The sequence below is a fragment of the Corvus kubaryi genome, unplaced genomic scaffold (assembly GCF_017639235.1).
Source record: "Corvus kubaryi isolate FWS band 111438036 unplaced genomic scaffold, C.kubaryi_AGA036_p1.0 split3-73, whole genome shotgun sequence".
NCBI classification, from domain to species: Eukaryota; Metazoa; Chordata; class Aves; order Passeriformes; family Corvidae; genus Corvus; species Corvus kubaryi.
In genome coordinates this window covers 26160040-26174534 of record NW_024582091.1, presented here as the reverse complement: position 1 = coordinate 26174534, position 14495 = coordinate 26160040, and the positions used below count along the sequence as shown (strand labels likewise).

The following is a 14495-nucleotide window of genomic DNA, read 5'->3' as shown; positions in this document are numbered from 1 at the left end:
TTTCTGCCATTTTTGTTCTAACCTTGAAAATGGTTGAATGCAGTAGAGTGTGCATTTCCATCAAAGAAACTACCAGCACTGTTCCAGATCAGTTGAAGTACATAGATCAAAAGACTGAAGTAAACTATGTGAAAGGTAGGTACACCTCTTAGATGAGATTGCCCTCTGAATAAATTTCTGGAGGTGGTTATGGGTTTTGTCATCACTGACACAGAAATACACGTTTGCTGCAAGATTTACTAATGTCAGTAGTGAGAGCACTGTTTGTTTTCTCTAATTCTTCTTAGGTTTCCTTCACAGCAAGATGAAAGTGTCCGTCCTCACCCTGCTTTTGTAAGTGGTAGCTAGAAAGCATTATCCATTCTGTGGCATAAAAGTGTTTCTGTGCAAGATTTATTTCCTTGAGGAATGTACTGTTTGACTTGTTTTTAAATGTGCTAAATGCCTTCATAATTGATTACGTTGTTTGTATTGGTAAAACTGCAACTCTTCTACCATTCACAGAAGTTGTCTATCTCTTTGGGGGGAAAAAGGGAGAATTTTATATACCTCAAAAGAGCGAGAGACTTCCTAGTTGCTAGTCTGCTTCTTGTGAAAGGAACTTGCATTATATGGTGATAGATGGTTTGCAGGCTCAGTTCAAGCATTTAAACCAAATTGCTGTAGGAGCTTGCTGTCAATCATCTTTTCCATCTGCTGGAGATGATCAGTAAAACCTCACTAAACCCATTTTTCATCATGGCTTCTACAAGAGCACATATAGCATAGGCATCTATCTAGTGGCTGACTTACATCAAATTCATCAAGTAAAATTGTTTTCGAATGTTGATCAAGAAGCATATGAGATATAGTATTTTCCCTGTTCCTTCCTGTTCGTGAGATGCTATCTTGCAGGGTAATTTTATCTCTTACTAGCTGTCTTTCTGTTCTTCAGCCATGATTATCATCTAGTGTAATGATTTCTTTCATCATTGATGCTCACATCTTTGTGTGTTAGTGGGTATCCATCTTATTTCCTTTCAATATTTGATCAGTTACAGTAATTGAGACTTCCCTGTTGAGAGATAGATTGTTTTGCTCCTTTGGTCACCCTTTGCCTCTTTGAGGGCAAGTTCATCTTTTGTGTGGGTGTGGAGGGGGAGGTGTTTGAGCAAAGAAACCACATATAATATAAAAACTATATCACACAAGCCATTTATATATTGCTATCAATACATCCCATTCTCTCCTGTAAAGACCCCAACTAGGATATCTAACACCAGAATTACCCTCTTAATTTTCTTCTTTGTTTTATGTCAGTCCAGTTCTACCAGTTGTCACTTGCACCTGATGAGTTTTCCATCTATAGTAGAAGTTCTTGGTTAGTTTTTAAGTGCATGAATACAGATTTTGTGCTGTTAATTTAATCACATTTCTGTTACTCTTTCTTAGCTCAGTCATCGAATAAAGTAGCATAAAAAATGATGCGTTATCACATTCCTTTTCTTCCTTGGGAATGCTGCCTTTATTTAATCAGATAATTTCATTCACGCTCCTGATGTTGATACTAAGATGGGTTTAATTAATAAACACAATACTTCTTCTTTGGTAACTCCCCAAATAGTTAATACATAGCGCTACTTTACCTTGAAATGTATCCCATTGTCAGCTGCTCTTTTAGGTAGTTTCTTGCTCACCTTGAATGTGTTCCAGTTGTCATCTTTCCCATCTGATGAAGTATTTAAAACTATTATAAGATTGAAATTTGAACACAGATCTGCTTGTGTAGAAAATCAATTATCAGAGAAGAAAGTCAGGATAGTTTGTTTTTCACACATTTTTCTTTGTTCTCATTGTTTAAAAATTGTTTTTTTGTGTGCTTTGGATTCACAGGTCTCCAAATACCTTGTCTCCTTTGTGTCCCTTTTTTGAATGTATATGATGTATTTGCTAATCATCTGATACCACCTCCGAGTTTTGCTTGTGTAAGTGTGAGGCATTTCTATGCCTTCGTTCATTCCGTGATCAGTATCATAACTATTATTAAAACCTGAGGTAAAATATTTCAGATTTTTATTTTTGTCTTTTTTTTTTTTTATGATATCCCACTTTTACTTGCTTAGTCTTGCTTAATCTCCTTCTCTGGCTAGACAGCCTCTACTCTTTACTTGGATTTTCCATCCAAAGTCTACCTCAGCATGACTGCTGACACTTTACATTTCCAATGCTTCAAGCTTCTATACCAATGCTGTTGCCAACTTAACTTTTTCTTGGGCATCAGAGACTTCCCCTTCCCCTGCTATAGGAAACATTCACTTGAGAGGGAAATTCTCACAGTGTCCATCATAGAGAACTTACTATTCATCGGACAATTGAAGAAATTACTTGCATATAGCAGATAGCCATCTGGGAATCCTAGAAGCTGTTCCACGCTATTTGGGCTATCCAGAAGCATAATTTTGAACTTTAGGCTGTGGCATCAGCTGAGAATGGCAGTAAGCAAAGATGTTTGTACAATTCTCTTGATAATAATTTTAATAATAATCATCATAATCTGTTTAGATGAAAGCCATTGTACAGGACAGGCAAAGTTGCACAGATGTTGACAGTTCACCATGAAGTCCTTCTCAGTGTCTTTCTATCTAAACTGCTTTGTGTGCTACTACAAGAAAGAAATGTATTGTAACTGAGACACAGGTTTTTATTAGCATTTTACCTCAAGTTGGGTATGATGGAACTTCAGTTTTAGAGGAACATTCGGCTAAAGTAGTATTAAAATACGATGCTGTGTTCATTTAGTAATAAATTCTAGTAGTTGCAGATCATTTCTATGTTCAGGTTGTTATCTTGTAATACAAGATGTTGTCAAGTACACTGGAATCTTTCAATTACTAGGACTGTATATTGATTTCTTCCTTCTAAATTCAGGCTTAAATCAACCAATCTGACCAACAGTTTGTGTTTGTGGCTCATGCTCATCCCTTGTACCTTACATTATCATGTTTGACCTCCTCTAGTTGGTGTGGAGTACCACTGCAAGTCCAGCACAGCCATAACAGAGCTCGCATTCTTGATGTGGTATGTTGGACTCCTACAGCCAACGTTTCCTTGGTCTGTCTTGTGCTGCTGAAGCAGTGGATGCTGTGGCACCCAGCCTTGACAGCCAGAATGTAACAAAGAACAAGTCTCACAAGGAGCTGCTGAGGGAACTGGGGTTGTCTGGCCTGGAGAAAAGGAGGTTCAGGGTTAGGGAAAGAAAGAAAAATAAGAAAACACTTCCTGCATGGTAAAAGAAACATTTAAATTATTTCATTTACTGGAAAGCTGGAATGCATTTAAGCAGCTATGGTATTCTTTAGATTTCTTGCTTTGATAGATATCTGTATAGTCAAAAGATAATATAATTTAAAATCAGTATTTTTTTAAAATTTCCCCTAAAATAAACATCTTGAGTCTTTTTCTGTAGGGTGAAAAAAGGGAAGATTGATTTCTCCCAAATGTGCCTTGGAACCTACTCCATTTACAATTTTGCCATTATAAATTGATTCTTGGCAATGTATATACTAGTGCTGCAGATGCAAGCAATTTTCAGATAAGACAGAAATGATCAATCATTCTTCTGACTACAGTGTGGAGAGGGGGGAAGAAAAAGTGATTCCATGGAAATTATATTTTTGGGAGTACTGATTCCCAACTCCTTCTGAGACTGATTTAATCTGGCAGAAGGATGATTTCAGCAGCAGTGCCGGCTTTAATATGCTGTCTAATTAGTGATGAAACCTAGTTTTCTTTCTGGCAAGCAATAAATAAACTTGTGATTATTTCTGGATTACAGAATAGTAGTTGAAACAACCAGTAGGAAACCCATTTTGGTAAACTTTTCTTTGAAAACACCCTGATGTTCTGAGAACAACAGCCTGTGAACTTTTAAGGCAAGTGAGGTAGGGATCCAAAGCAAAAGAAAATTTTTGGTAATAAAAAATTATGTGGTGATCAAGAACTCTGTTGTCCAGACAAAGAAATGGACCAGCTGTACAAGCTTCATTCTGGCATCCTCAAATCCTGATGTTCACCTTTGATAAGAAAACAGTTATATTTGTGTTTAATAACATCTTTTGAGAAAGATACTCGTGGTAAGCAGGATGAATAGGTGGGATGGGCAGCTCTGTGCTGAGCGTGGGACAGAGAAAGGTAGGTAGTGATGGGCAGCTGTGCTGGCAGAACAGCACAGCCACAGTGGCTGTGTATACCTGATTTTGATGTTTGGAAGATAATGTGCTGAATCAGTGGCATCTTTCTGGGGCCTGTTGTAGGATTACTTGTTTGCTATTTGACCTGTTTGGTGGTTTTGTTGCTGTGTTTGCTTTTCTTAACAAGCACAGAAGTAACAAGAGCTTCTCTGTTTCTTTGCAGCTTTTACGAGAGTTAAAGCACCCAAACGTGATTGCATTGCAGAAGGTTTTCCTTTCTCACAGTGACAGAAAGGTTTGGCTGCTGTTTGATTATGCTGAGCATGATTTGTGGGTAAGTACAGATTTCCCTGAGTGTTTGAGACAGTGCACTAAGAGCTTGTTCATACTGATGTGTGTGTGCTGTACCTTCATATAGGCAGAGATGCATTAGTTTCTTGCTCTGTAATTAAGGGTCTAACTGAGATCCTGTTACTTTTACACTTTAAAGCCTGCCAAAGACTACGTAGAATTTTTTTTAAAATCAGATTGGGTTTTGAAGTGAAAAGGATTTTCCTGCAAGCTTTAATTGGAGTTAAAGAAAGTATTCCTAAATTGAGATCATCTAAAACTGTGTTTGGAAAAGTATTTAATACTTTTTTCCTGACATTTAGCACATGCACACAAAAGAGAAAAAGGAGAAGGACTGCTTTGATGAGTCCTCTCACTGAGATGCACTGCAAGTGACTAACATGCAATCATCTATATCCTAAACAGAGAATTTGTGACAGTATGAGTGGAAATAAAATAACAAATAAGTAAACTAATTGGGCCTACTGATGGACTATAACTACATGGAAGAGGAGTAGAGACTTAGATGTTTGTTATTAAGTTTCCAGCAAAATATTATGTGATTTGGTTTAGTCTATTGTAGAGGTGGACATCAGTGACATTGTGACTTGAACTCAGATGCAAATATTCAAGCTCCACATCTGTTGATAAGATGTGAGTTGCTTGGACCTGGATTTGTGTTTAAACCTGAAAGATATCAAACACGAAGTGTAATCAGTATGTTTATGATTCCTTTGAAAATACTGGCAAGGAGAGGAAGTGGTAGTATAAATTCCAGTATTACTTTTGAAGGCTTCATTAATATAGATGTTGCTATTACAAATGTTAGTGACAAGTTGCTTGATTTCTTCATACTTGGCTCTTGAGCTTGTAAATGACACAAAATTTTAATTGGATGGAAAGGAAACTTAGACCATTTAAAAGACACTTCTGGCTCAGAACAAGTAAAATCATGGTAATTTGTTCCCCTTCAAAAGCTTGAAAGATATTTAATTTTATTTCTCTTAAAGGCTAGCAGGTTTGTATTTTGAAAGTTTTCTTCATCAAAGTTCAGTGGACATTGAGAGTTTGTGTATTTCACATAACTGGTGGCAGTGATGATGAAGAGAAGTGCATCAGCTTTGTATGATAGAATTTATGTCTGCATTAAATGAGTTTATTCATTTTATGGAACAGTCACAACAAACACATTTTACTGCTACATTTATTGCCATGTGTTTTAAACACCTTTCTTCCTAACCTTTTCCATTTGATTTTGCTTTGGGCGTGTGGTTTTTACACTACATGATTTTTCACATGATTTAACAGCTTTAGAAGAAGAATCACTGCAATTTGATGTTCTTGCCACTCCTCCCATATGGCTGGGTATTGGATATAATCTCAGTGAAGTTAATTATTTTCTATTATTTAAGACTGAAGTGTTTGTTACAATGAGGTACTTGATATGAACTGGTTTCCCCACTTCCTAACTCTCTCTTACGTTTTTTTTTTTCTATGGGACATGCTACACAAATCATTTCTCCTTTCCTGTATAATTGCCCATGTTTCCTCGCTTCTTAAGCCTTTGCCAGGAATTTTTTCCTCCCTTGCATAAAGTTGGCCATGTTCAAGGCCCTCTTGGTTCTGGCTTAACCTTGGTCCTCATTTCCTTTACCGTCAGCACTTCCCAAGCATCGCTCTTAATTCCCCTTTTGTCTGTTTTGCTCACTCCCAACTTTGTGTCTTTTTCCACGCTGCCTCCTACACATGGAACAGCCTCCCAATTAACGTACGTAAAGATCCTTCACTATCCTCCTTCAAAAAACTCCTGAAAATCCACTTATTTTGTAACGCATTTCAGTAATACCAACCACTTGTCATTCTGTCTGTGTTGTGTTGTGTTTCGCATTTCCTGTGCTTTACAGCTTGTGCCCTTTCAACTCTATGGGGTAGAAATTGTAGTAGGGGTTTAGCACTTTTTTTTATTGCTTAGCACCATGTGCTTCCCCAGCACTACATAAAGACAAATAAGTCTATTCATCATGGATATATCTGTTTATAAGGATTTAAGTTTTGGAATTGAAGGTGTGCTGTCTCTAGAGAGATGTAGATTTCCAGAGACTAATGTTTTCTAGGTAGCTTAGAGTTACTTACCAAAATCAGTAAGTATGGAAACTGTCCTTCTGTTCAAAGCTGCCCAGCTTTAGTAACTCCTATTGGCTTCAATGAGAAGAATAAATGCTCATCACATTCAATCATTAGATTAATTAAAATCATTATATTTTTCATCTTCTGTACTGGGAACATTTGGCAAGAGATGAATAAAGTATATTAGATGCTATCTTATTCTGTTAATTTTCTAATACTGAAAAAAAAAGTCCTGTTCTAAAGGGTTGGTGCTAATTAAACTTATTAAAAAGTTCTTCTATGGTGAGCAAGAACCTTTTTTTTTTTTTTTACTTCTCATTTAATTCTCAAGAATGAAACTGCTCAGATCTGAAATTTTATGTTTAGGTAGTGCATACTTAATAATTTTCTGTAACTTCTGTTGATACCATTACCAAGGAATGTAGAAGCTATGCTAATTTGAACTACTTTAGGTAGGCATTGGTGAACACTGATTATACTGTCCTTGACTACAAACATAGTCATTGATATTAATAACTAAGCCTATCAAAGATACTTTCTTTCCTTATCTCTCAAGTTGCATTATACAAAACGGTGCAAAGCCATTAGATTACCATAGAGAATATCTAAGAATTTAGGAATTCTTTTGACAAAATGATTTATAACTAGTTTCCTTTGATTACCAAAATTCTTGGTGTAATACTCAATGTCATTATGAATTTTCTCGGCTATTTGTCTCTGTCAAAGAGAACTGGTAAAGTTCTCAGTGTACAGGATGTTAATTTTTGACCTTAAAAATAAAGGGTTTTTTTAAATGCCAAAATTTTTGCTGTTTTGTCAGCAAAGGAATAACTTCTTTATCAATTGAACTTTCTTGTATGTCCTTATTTCACCCTAGTCTTATACTTCTAGACAGTATACTGCTGTCCAGAACTTCCTGTGTAAAGTAGTTCATTTAAAGACATTATTTAAATTTATATCAAATGCTTTAAATGCATGATGATTACTAAAATGGACTTTAAGAAAAGTTTGATACAAATGAGATCTGTCCTGGAGGTGAATTGCTTGTCGTCAGTCTAGTTACTCTTAGCCACTGTAGAGGTTATAATATTTAGAACTTTTCTTTTGTTCCCTTTTACAGCAGATTTTTAATATTGAAAGTATTTTCTAAAGCACACATTTTTCGTACCATGGAAAAGCACACATTTGATGACTTCAATTCCATAGTCTCTCTACTTTAAGCAGGATTTTTGATTCTAAGCAACATTTTTGTTACACTTTTTTTTTTTTTTTTACTTTTGATATTGATAGATTATCTACCTTTCCTAGTTTTACAGAGTTAATTCTCAGAGTCTTTTAGTATGTTTGTATAACGTCAAATCTTTAAGATCCTCTTTTCTGGAAATATATGTTGTAACTTAAATAAGAAGCTTCTGAATGGGTTTGATCTCATTCTGAAAAAGGGTGACATTTTTATCATAGTAAAATGTGTTAAGTATGTTTTATAGCAATAAAAAACATTGTTGGTTCTTAATAAATAAGTACATAAATAATTAACTATGATTTGATAATACTGAATGTGATAGTACATTCACTATCCAAGACCAGTTAAACCATGATCTGTGTATTCTTTTAGGTTTGGTTGAATGTTTCTCTCTTACTATTAGATTCCAGTGATCTCTAACAACTAAATGCCTAGCAGCAAATACTACTGAGAAACATGGAGTAAAATTAATCTTGGAATTATTGTTGGTAATAATAAAAATATATGGGCAGACTGGCTTTTTAAATAGGAAATACTTGTTATGTATATATTCTGCTTTTAAAAAATGCAGGGTAGAGATTATTAGCATAGTCATGTGTACCTAAACATAATCATCAAATAATGGAAAGGAGAAAATAATCTTCCTACATGTGAATTTCATAACACTCGTTGACTCTTTTAGTCTACAAATAAATGTACTTAATTTCAGCTAACAACATTTTGAATAATCTTTTATAATAAATGAAATTGGGAGAGCGTTGCATACTGATATGTACAATAAAACTACATATTTGTTTAATGACATGAATATTGTCTAACTGCTCTGAGTTTAAACATATTCCTTAAATATGGTATAATCAGTTACAATTCTTTCTTCCACAGGCTTCAGTTTAGCTCTCAATCTTGAAGATAATTCAGATGCTAGTTGATGACAAATTTCTCTATATACATGAAAGTACTTTTGTCAGTGCAGCAGTTTTATTTTTGTATCTTTTGAGTTTCTAAAGTCATGTCTACACTTTTGTTGTAATTCAGGTGATTCTGCTAGGCGATTCTTCATGCAGTCTTCTCTCTTGTATGCGTATTTACCAATATAGGATTCTGCTGGCTGGAAGAAGAATATAAGATTTGTCCAGACAGAAGGTGATGGACTGGCATAGGTCTTTATGGCATGATTGATTGGTTCCAAGTGAAATGGATGGGGTTTTTTGATCATCAAAGTGATGGCTGAATTTCTTGCAGAGGGCAGTGGTATTCCTTGCCCATAGCTGTTTGTCATATTCTCAGAACATACACTTGCTTTTTCTGCCAGACTTGTACAAATTTGAGGGCAGTTTGTGGATGCATTTTCTGTACCACAAAGTGTGAGAATTGGAGGAAACAACAGGTAGGAGCAGGCCTCGAAACAAAGGCAAGGTGCAAAAGCATAAAATGTGTGAAAAATTGGTGTGAACAGAGTGGTGTGGTATGAATACTTTGTGTTTCTCTTATATGTATACTGAAAGGGTAGCTGAATTCTGATGATTTTTATTAACATTGTATAGAGTTATTTTCACATATTTAGGACTGAAAGATATTCGAGACCTAGAAAGACCTTGGCAAAACTTAGGAAAATTATACAGGATCTGTTCATGCCTGTTCTGTGTTTCAGAGCTTAGATATTTAAAGCAAACTGGCATTAGCAAAAGTTGGCATGTTAAATTTCTTTACTAAAAATGTTCACCTCTTGTCACTTGGAGTAGGATCTTTAGTTAGGCAGTTTGGTTAATGACATTTTAAAGAAGATACTTGATGATGGCCATGCACTGGCGTCATTTAGAGGGAACAAGCATGCATTTTTCCTCTCCTCTTGAAGGACAGTTTATGGTCATTGCTGTAATGTTTCCAAAATTGGAAACTAAAGTGATCTCTCTAGAAGTACTTCTACCAACTTCTGTTTTGATTTTATTTTACTTGTGATAAGTAAATTGACAAAATTTTCTTAATTTCTAAAACTGTGGTGTCTGAAATGAGTTATAAATGTAGGCATATGAAACTATGATTTATGTTTGGAACAGCAAACAAGTGTTACTTGGGTTCATTGGGTCTTTGCTTTCTCTTTTTGAAAATCATGGAAACAATGCTTCTTTATTTTTTATACCACCTTAAGATTTTTATTTGATTTCTTTTAAAATGCTTTACATTTAAAGTAAACATAGTAATTTGAAGTAATTTTGTGTTTAAAATGAGACTGGAAGCCATATAGTATGAACCTTCCTCTTGACCTTGGTACCGATTTAACATGTAGCCAAGCTTCTCTCTCTTCAATATTAAAATGTAACTTTACTTTTTATTGGCACACTGACATAATTCTGTTTTATTCTGAAAGGCTGCATTAGGGATTGGATAGAATGCAGGGTTTTTGCTGAAGGGAGTGCAAGCAGTTTGCTTCAGCTGAGAGAGGCATCTGTGTTGGCATGATTGCATTTCAGTTTGATGGAGATGCATGTAACTTTCAACAAGCATTGCCTTAAGCAGTAGAACTCAAGCAGTCAGGTTTTCTAGAGGCTTGTGTCTAGGGATTATCTCGTGTGTTGAGGGGGGAGCTCACACTGTAACTTCATTTAGTCAGACATGCATAAAATCTCTCCATTAGCTGGCTTCCTACTTTTGTGATAAGTTTCTAGGTCTGACTTGTTTTAACCTCTGTCATACTGAACAGCAGCTCTTGGAATTGGGAATGGGATGACACAAACACAGACTTGGAAGCAGACTAAAATTAGGATCTTACTGAATGTTTATTTAACTGCTGGGTAAATCCTAGGGATTTGAATTTGCTCTGTATTGTTATGCATTATGTTTGCTATGTTTATGGTGGAGAATTTAGAAAATGCACATAGTTCTTCACTTTCAACTTTCAAACCAATTTTAATGCACATGGTAACATAGAAGAAGGCAGGCAAACTCCTAGATTGAGTATTGTTTCATCATTTTATTTCCAAATATCTAGTTCAGTTTCTCCTCTTCATTTTTTGTCATTTATATGGTCTTGCCTTTTCAAGAGCTAAAATGGTCTTACTGCAATAATGTGGTTTATCCAATTTTCCTTGCAATTGTATTACATTTTTTGAAGTTGAAAATTGGGAATAAGCAGTTAGTAAGTAAAACCAATAGTCCCAGAGATTGCAAACAGAAATGTATAGCTTCCTTGCTTTTCTAGACTGCTAATGAATGTGTACTTTAATGTTGGTCAGTGAAGTATTAATTTAATTTAGAATAAAGACTTAAAAGCACTTCTACAAAGTTGCTGTCTTGTTTAAATTAAAAACAAAATATGTACAAGCAATAGAAAATTTTTTACATTATGTTTATATTTTATAGTGAATACCTAGTTGACTCACATCATTTTTGGGATCCAGTCAGTGGCAGCATGTTTTTAAGATTTAGGAATCAGAAATACAGATGCACAGAAGGGGAAAATGACTTGGCTAATTTTGCTGAATAGATTTCAGTATTGCTTGGAGTTCTATTCACCTCTTATGACATGTGTTCTTCTTTCATTTTGAAGGATTTTAGATATATCAGAAGAGGGTCTGCATCTGCAGTGTTCTAATGAACTAATTAAAATGAATTTATGTCTGCATAACACTGTGGATGGGTTTCTGTTCTGTAGCATGTGGCTGGTATAGTGTGGATTGACAATTAAGGCATCCCTCATTAATTTTGCTGAATGAGTCTGGGTGTTTTCCAGCTTTTTTTGGCCAGGTGATGTATCAGTATATGTGACTTATCTTTAGGGAGTTGCAGCGAAAAAGGACATGGGGAGTGCTGAAGCTTTTTGACCCTTTGCTTATTGTCTTGTTACAAACATGCCTCTGACTTGCTTGGGTTGTGGAAGTCCCCATGTTTTGTTCTCAATGGTTGTCCATTAAGGGTAAGATTCAGCAAAGAATTTGAGTATACCTGAAGGTTAGAAGCTGCAGTGTCCAACTTCACCTCATGCTTCCTAGAGAGAGAGGCAGAATGTGCTTCATACCTGTCATGGTTCAGATTTATACCCTCAACTCAACAGGACAGTCTTGATTCTGTGCTATTCAGCAAAAAGATTTATTCAATGGGAGAAGTCTAGTTTTAAAGCCTAGTGGTTAAGTCAGTTATCTGGGAAATGGGAAATGCAGGCTACAATTCCTGTAATTCCTGTAAATTATCCCATACCTTTATTACGTCTAAGATTCTGGCTGTTACGTGCTGTACTTGAAGCTGCACTTTGGGACTCTTCAGGCAGTGAAGCTAGTAAAGAGTGCCTCCTCCACTTGCATGGTGCACTTACGTATAAAGAGCATCCTAGTTTGTGTTGGTACCTGTATCCATTTCTACACCTGAGGTCTTGGATTTAGACTCTTAAATATTAAATGTTTTGACATGTAAGGAGCACATCTCCCTGCCATAGCTGAAGTCAGCACAATTGTTCAAGTTAAAAAGTTCCTTTAGCATTGTGTACTGCTGTGGCATCCTTTGCTTTGAAGCTTACTGTACACCTGATCTGCCAGATCACCAAAACTTTTGTCCTGTTGTTTTCTGATTTGATGCTCTTTTCTATCTATATTTTTTTTTCTTATTTAATTTGAGGTATGGTTTCTCCACAACAGTGGTAGGGGCATATAGATGTATTTCTGAAAATACAAAGAAATGAGAGAGTTTAGGCTTGCTGCCTCCAGTGGAAGAGATGATGTTCAGCAACAGCACCTGTTTGCTCTTCTGTTTCTTAGATGGACACTGTCATTAGAATTGCTGCTTAGTGTTTGTTAAATGTGTTGGTCTTTCTTTATATGAAATTGGATGAACTATTTCTTTTTAGAAAACTTCTCACTGTAGGACTTGGTCACAAACACTGTGGATTCATTCCAATGTCATGGGCCAAATCCAGCTTTTCAGTTGCCTATACTATTTGGCCCTGCAATGTATTTTTAGCTTTTGTTCAGTTCTCTAAACTGTGATATTTGTGGTCTTTTGGATATAAACTTCTGTAGAGTAAGCTGGCAGGTTTTATTTGCGTTTGCAGGAAATTGGATTTTATCTAGTGGTGATATTGCTTGCTTCGAGCAAAACTATCTGTTTTAATTCACTTCTGCAATTCAATAACCCTTTCAAGAAAGGAGCTTGTTTCCTTAGCCTTTCTAACTGGGAGCCACATGGGAGGGCAGGGACAGAAATCCAATGGCATCAACCTGGTGCTGTCTCAGTCCCAGCCTCCAGAGGTACCAGAGCAGCTGAGGCAGGGCCAGAGGCACAGCCACGTGTGTTTTTCCTCCTCAACACATCTGTGGTTAACTGTGTCCAGTTCTGTCTCATGAGACTCTCTTTCAGTTTCATTTTCTCTGTGCCTAAGGACTAATGTTTCATGTGGATAGTAGTCAGTTTTTAAATGGGTGTAGAAATCCCTTCTAGTGATTACATGCACCTTGAAAAAGGGCAGGACTGGATTTATGGGTCTCTGTGTATGACCTTTGCCTGTTGGTCGCTCTGTATTTTTTCATCTCCTGTATTAATGAATATATTAATTTGTGAGTTTATGGTATCATTACTGCTTTATAAATTATATTGTAATTACACATGAAGGTCACTATCCAATGAGCATTGTGTGGTACTAGGGACTCCTAGTTGAAGTTATGAGACAGAATCTTGAGACATCACAAGAAAAAATTTTCTAAGGAAATAATCCCTTAAAGCATTTCATTACAGTTTCCAGAGTGATTGCACAACTAAAGGATCGGGTACTAAGAGCTTGTCTTGTTTACTGATCCTCATGAGTATATTAAAAACTGACAATCCTGTAAATTTCTACTGTTTTTAAATACACAGCCGTAAATACTGTACATTTAGTAGTGGAAGACTCTGTGGAAACATTGTTGATAGGGAGTAAGCAGGCTGTTTTGATTTATTTGTGGTTTTCTGCCTTTCTTATTTCTCTTTAAACAATATCGTTTACACTTTTGCTAAGTACAGTTTGACAGTGGCTAAAGTACTGGTGACAGCCAGAGGTAGCATTTACCATGAGTGAACATTAACTCGTTACCATTTTCATTGGGAGCAGTAGTGACAAACTGGGTGGGGAGTGGGGATGGTGGAGGAGGGAGCTGGTCTAATTAAAGCACAGCCACTGGCTACCTCTTTAACCTGAGAAGGAAGAAGATCTTGAACTAGACAAATCCTGTTTAAAGAATTGGGTAATTAATAGCGCTATTCTAGCATTTTGTATCCTTTTCAGTAAAAATTCAAACTGCCTTTATTATTTCTCCCTTTCAAAAGACACATAATTGAAAACTATTTTGTTATTTAAGGTGCTTCATTGAATTGCCTTCAAAAAGGAGATTTTTTTTTTTTTCCATCTGAATGAACATACTTAGTTGTTTGCTAAATGACTATATATTAAGATCGGGTTTGTGCCTTGCATAGCGCCACCTTACCTGAGGATTGAAAAGGTAGAAAGGCCTCACTCCAGTTTATTTCTTGTACAGTGTAGCAAAACCAAGCCTAACCCATCATCTCCATGCTGATCTTAGAATTAATTATTTTATGACTATTTCATGATCTCTCAGCAATCTTTTAATGATTTTTTTTCATCAACTAATACTGGGGTTCTTTCC

At 35.9% G+C, this 14495-nt stretch overlaps 1 protein-coding gene across 3 annotated transcripts in view; it reads left to right on the top strand.

Moving 5' to 3' along the window:
* Nucleotides 1–14495, top strand: part of CDK19 (cyclin dependent kinase 19) — a 125997-nt gene that overhangs the window by 41004 nt on the left and 70498 nt on the right. For 2 of the 3 annotated variants that reach the window (XM_042016356.1, XM_042016355.1), the window contains exon 3: nucleotides 4393–4503. In XM_042016356.1, coding sequence (XP_041872290.1) covers nucleotides 4393–4503 — 111 coding nt within the window. Of the gene's footprint in view, nucleotides 1–4392; nucleotides 4504–6254; nucleotides 6268–14495 lie in introns of those variants that run through there. The other variant, XM_042016357.1, reaches the window with a different exon arrangement.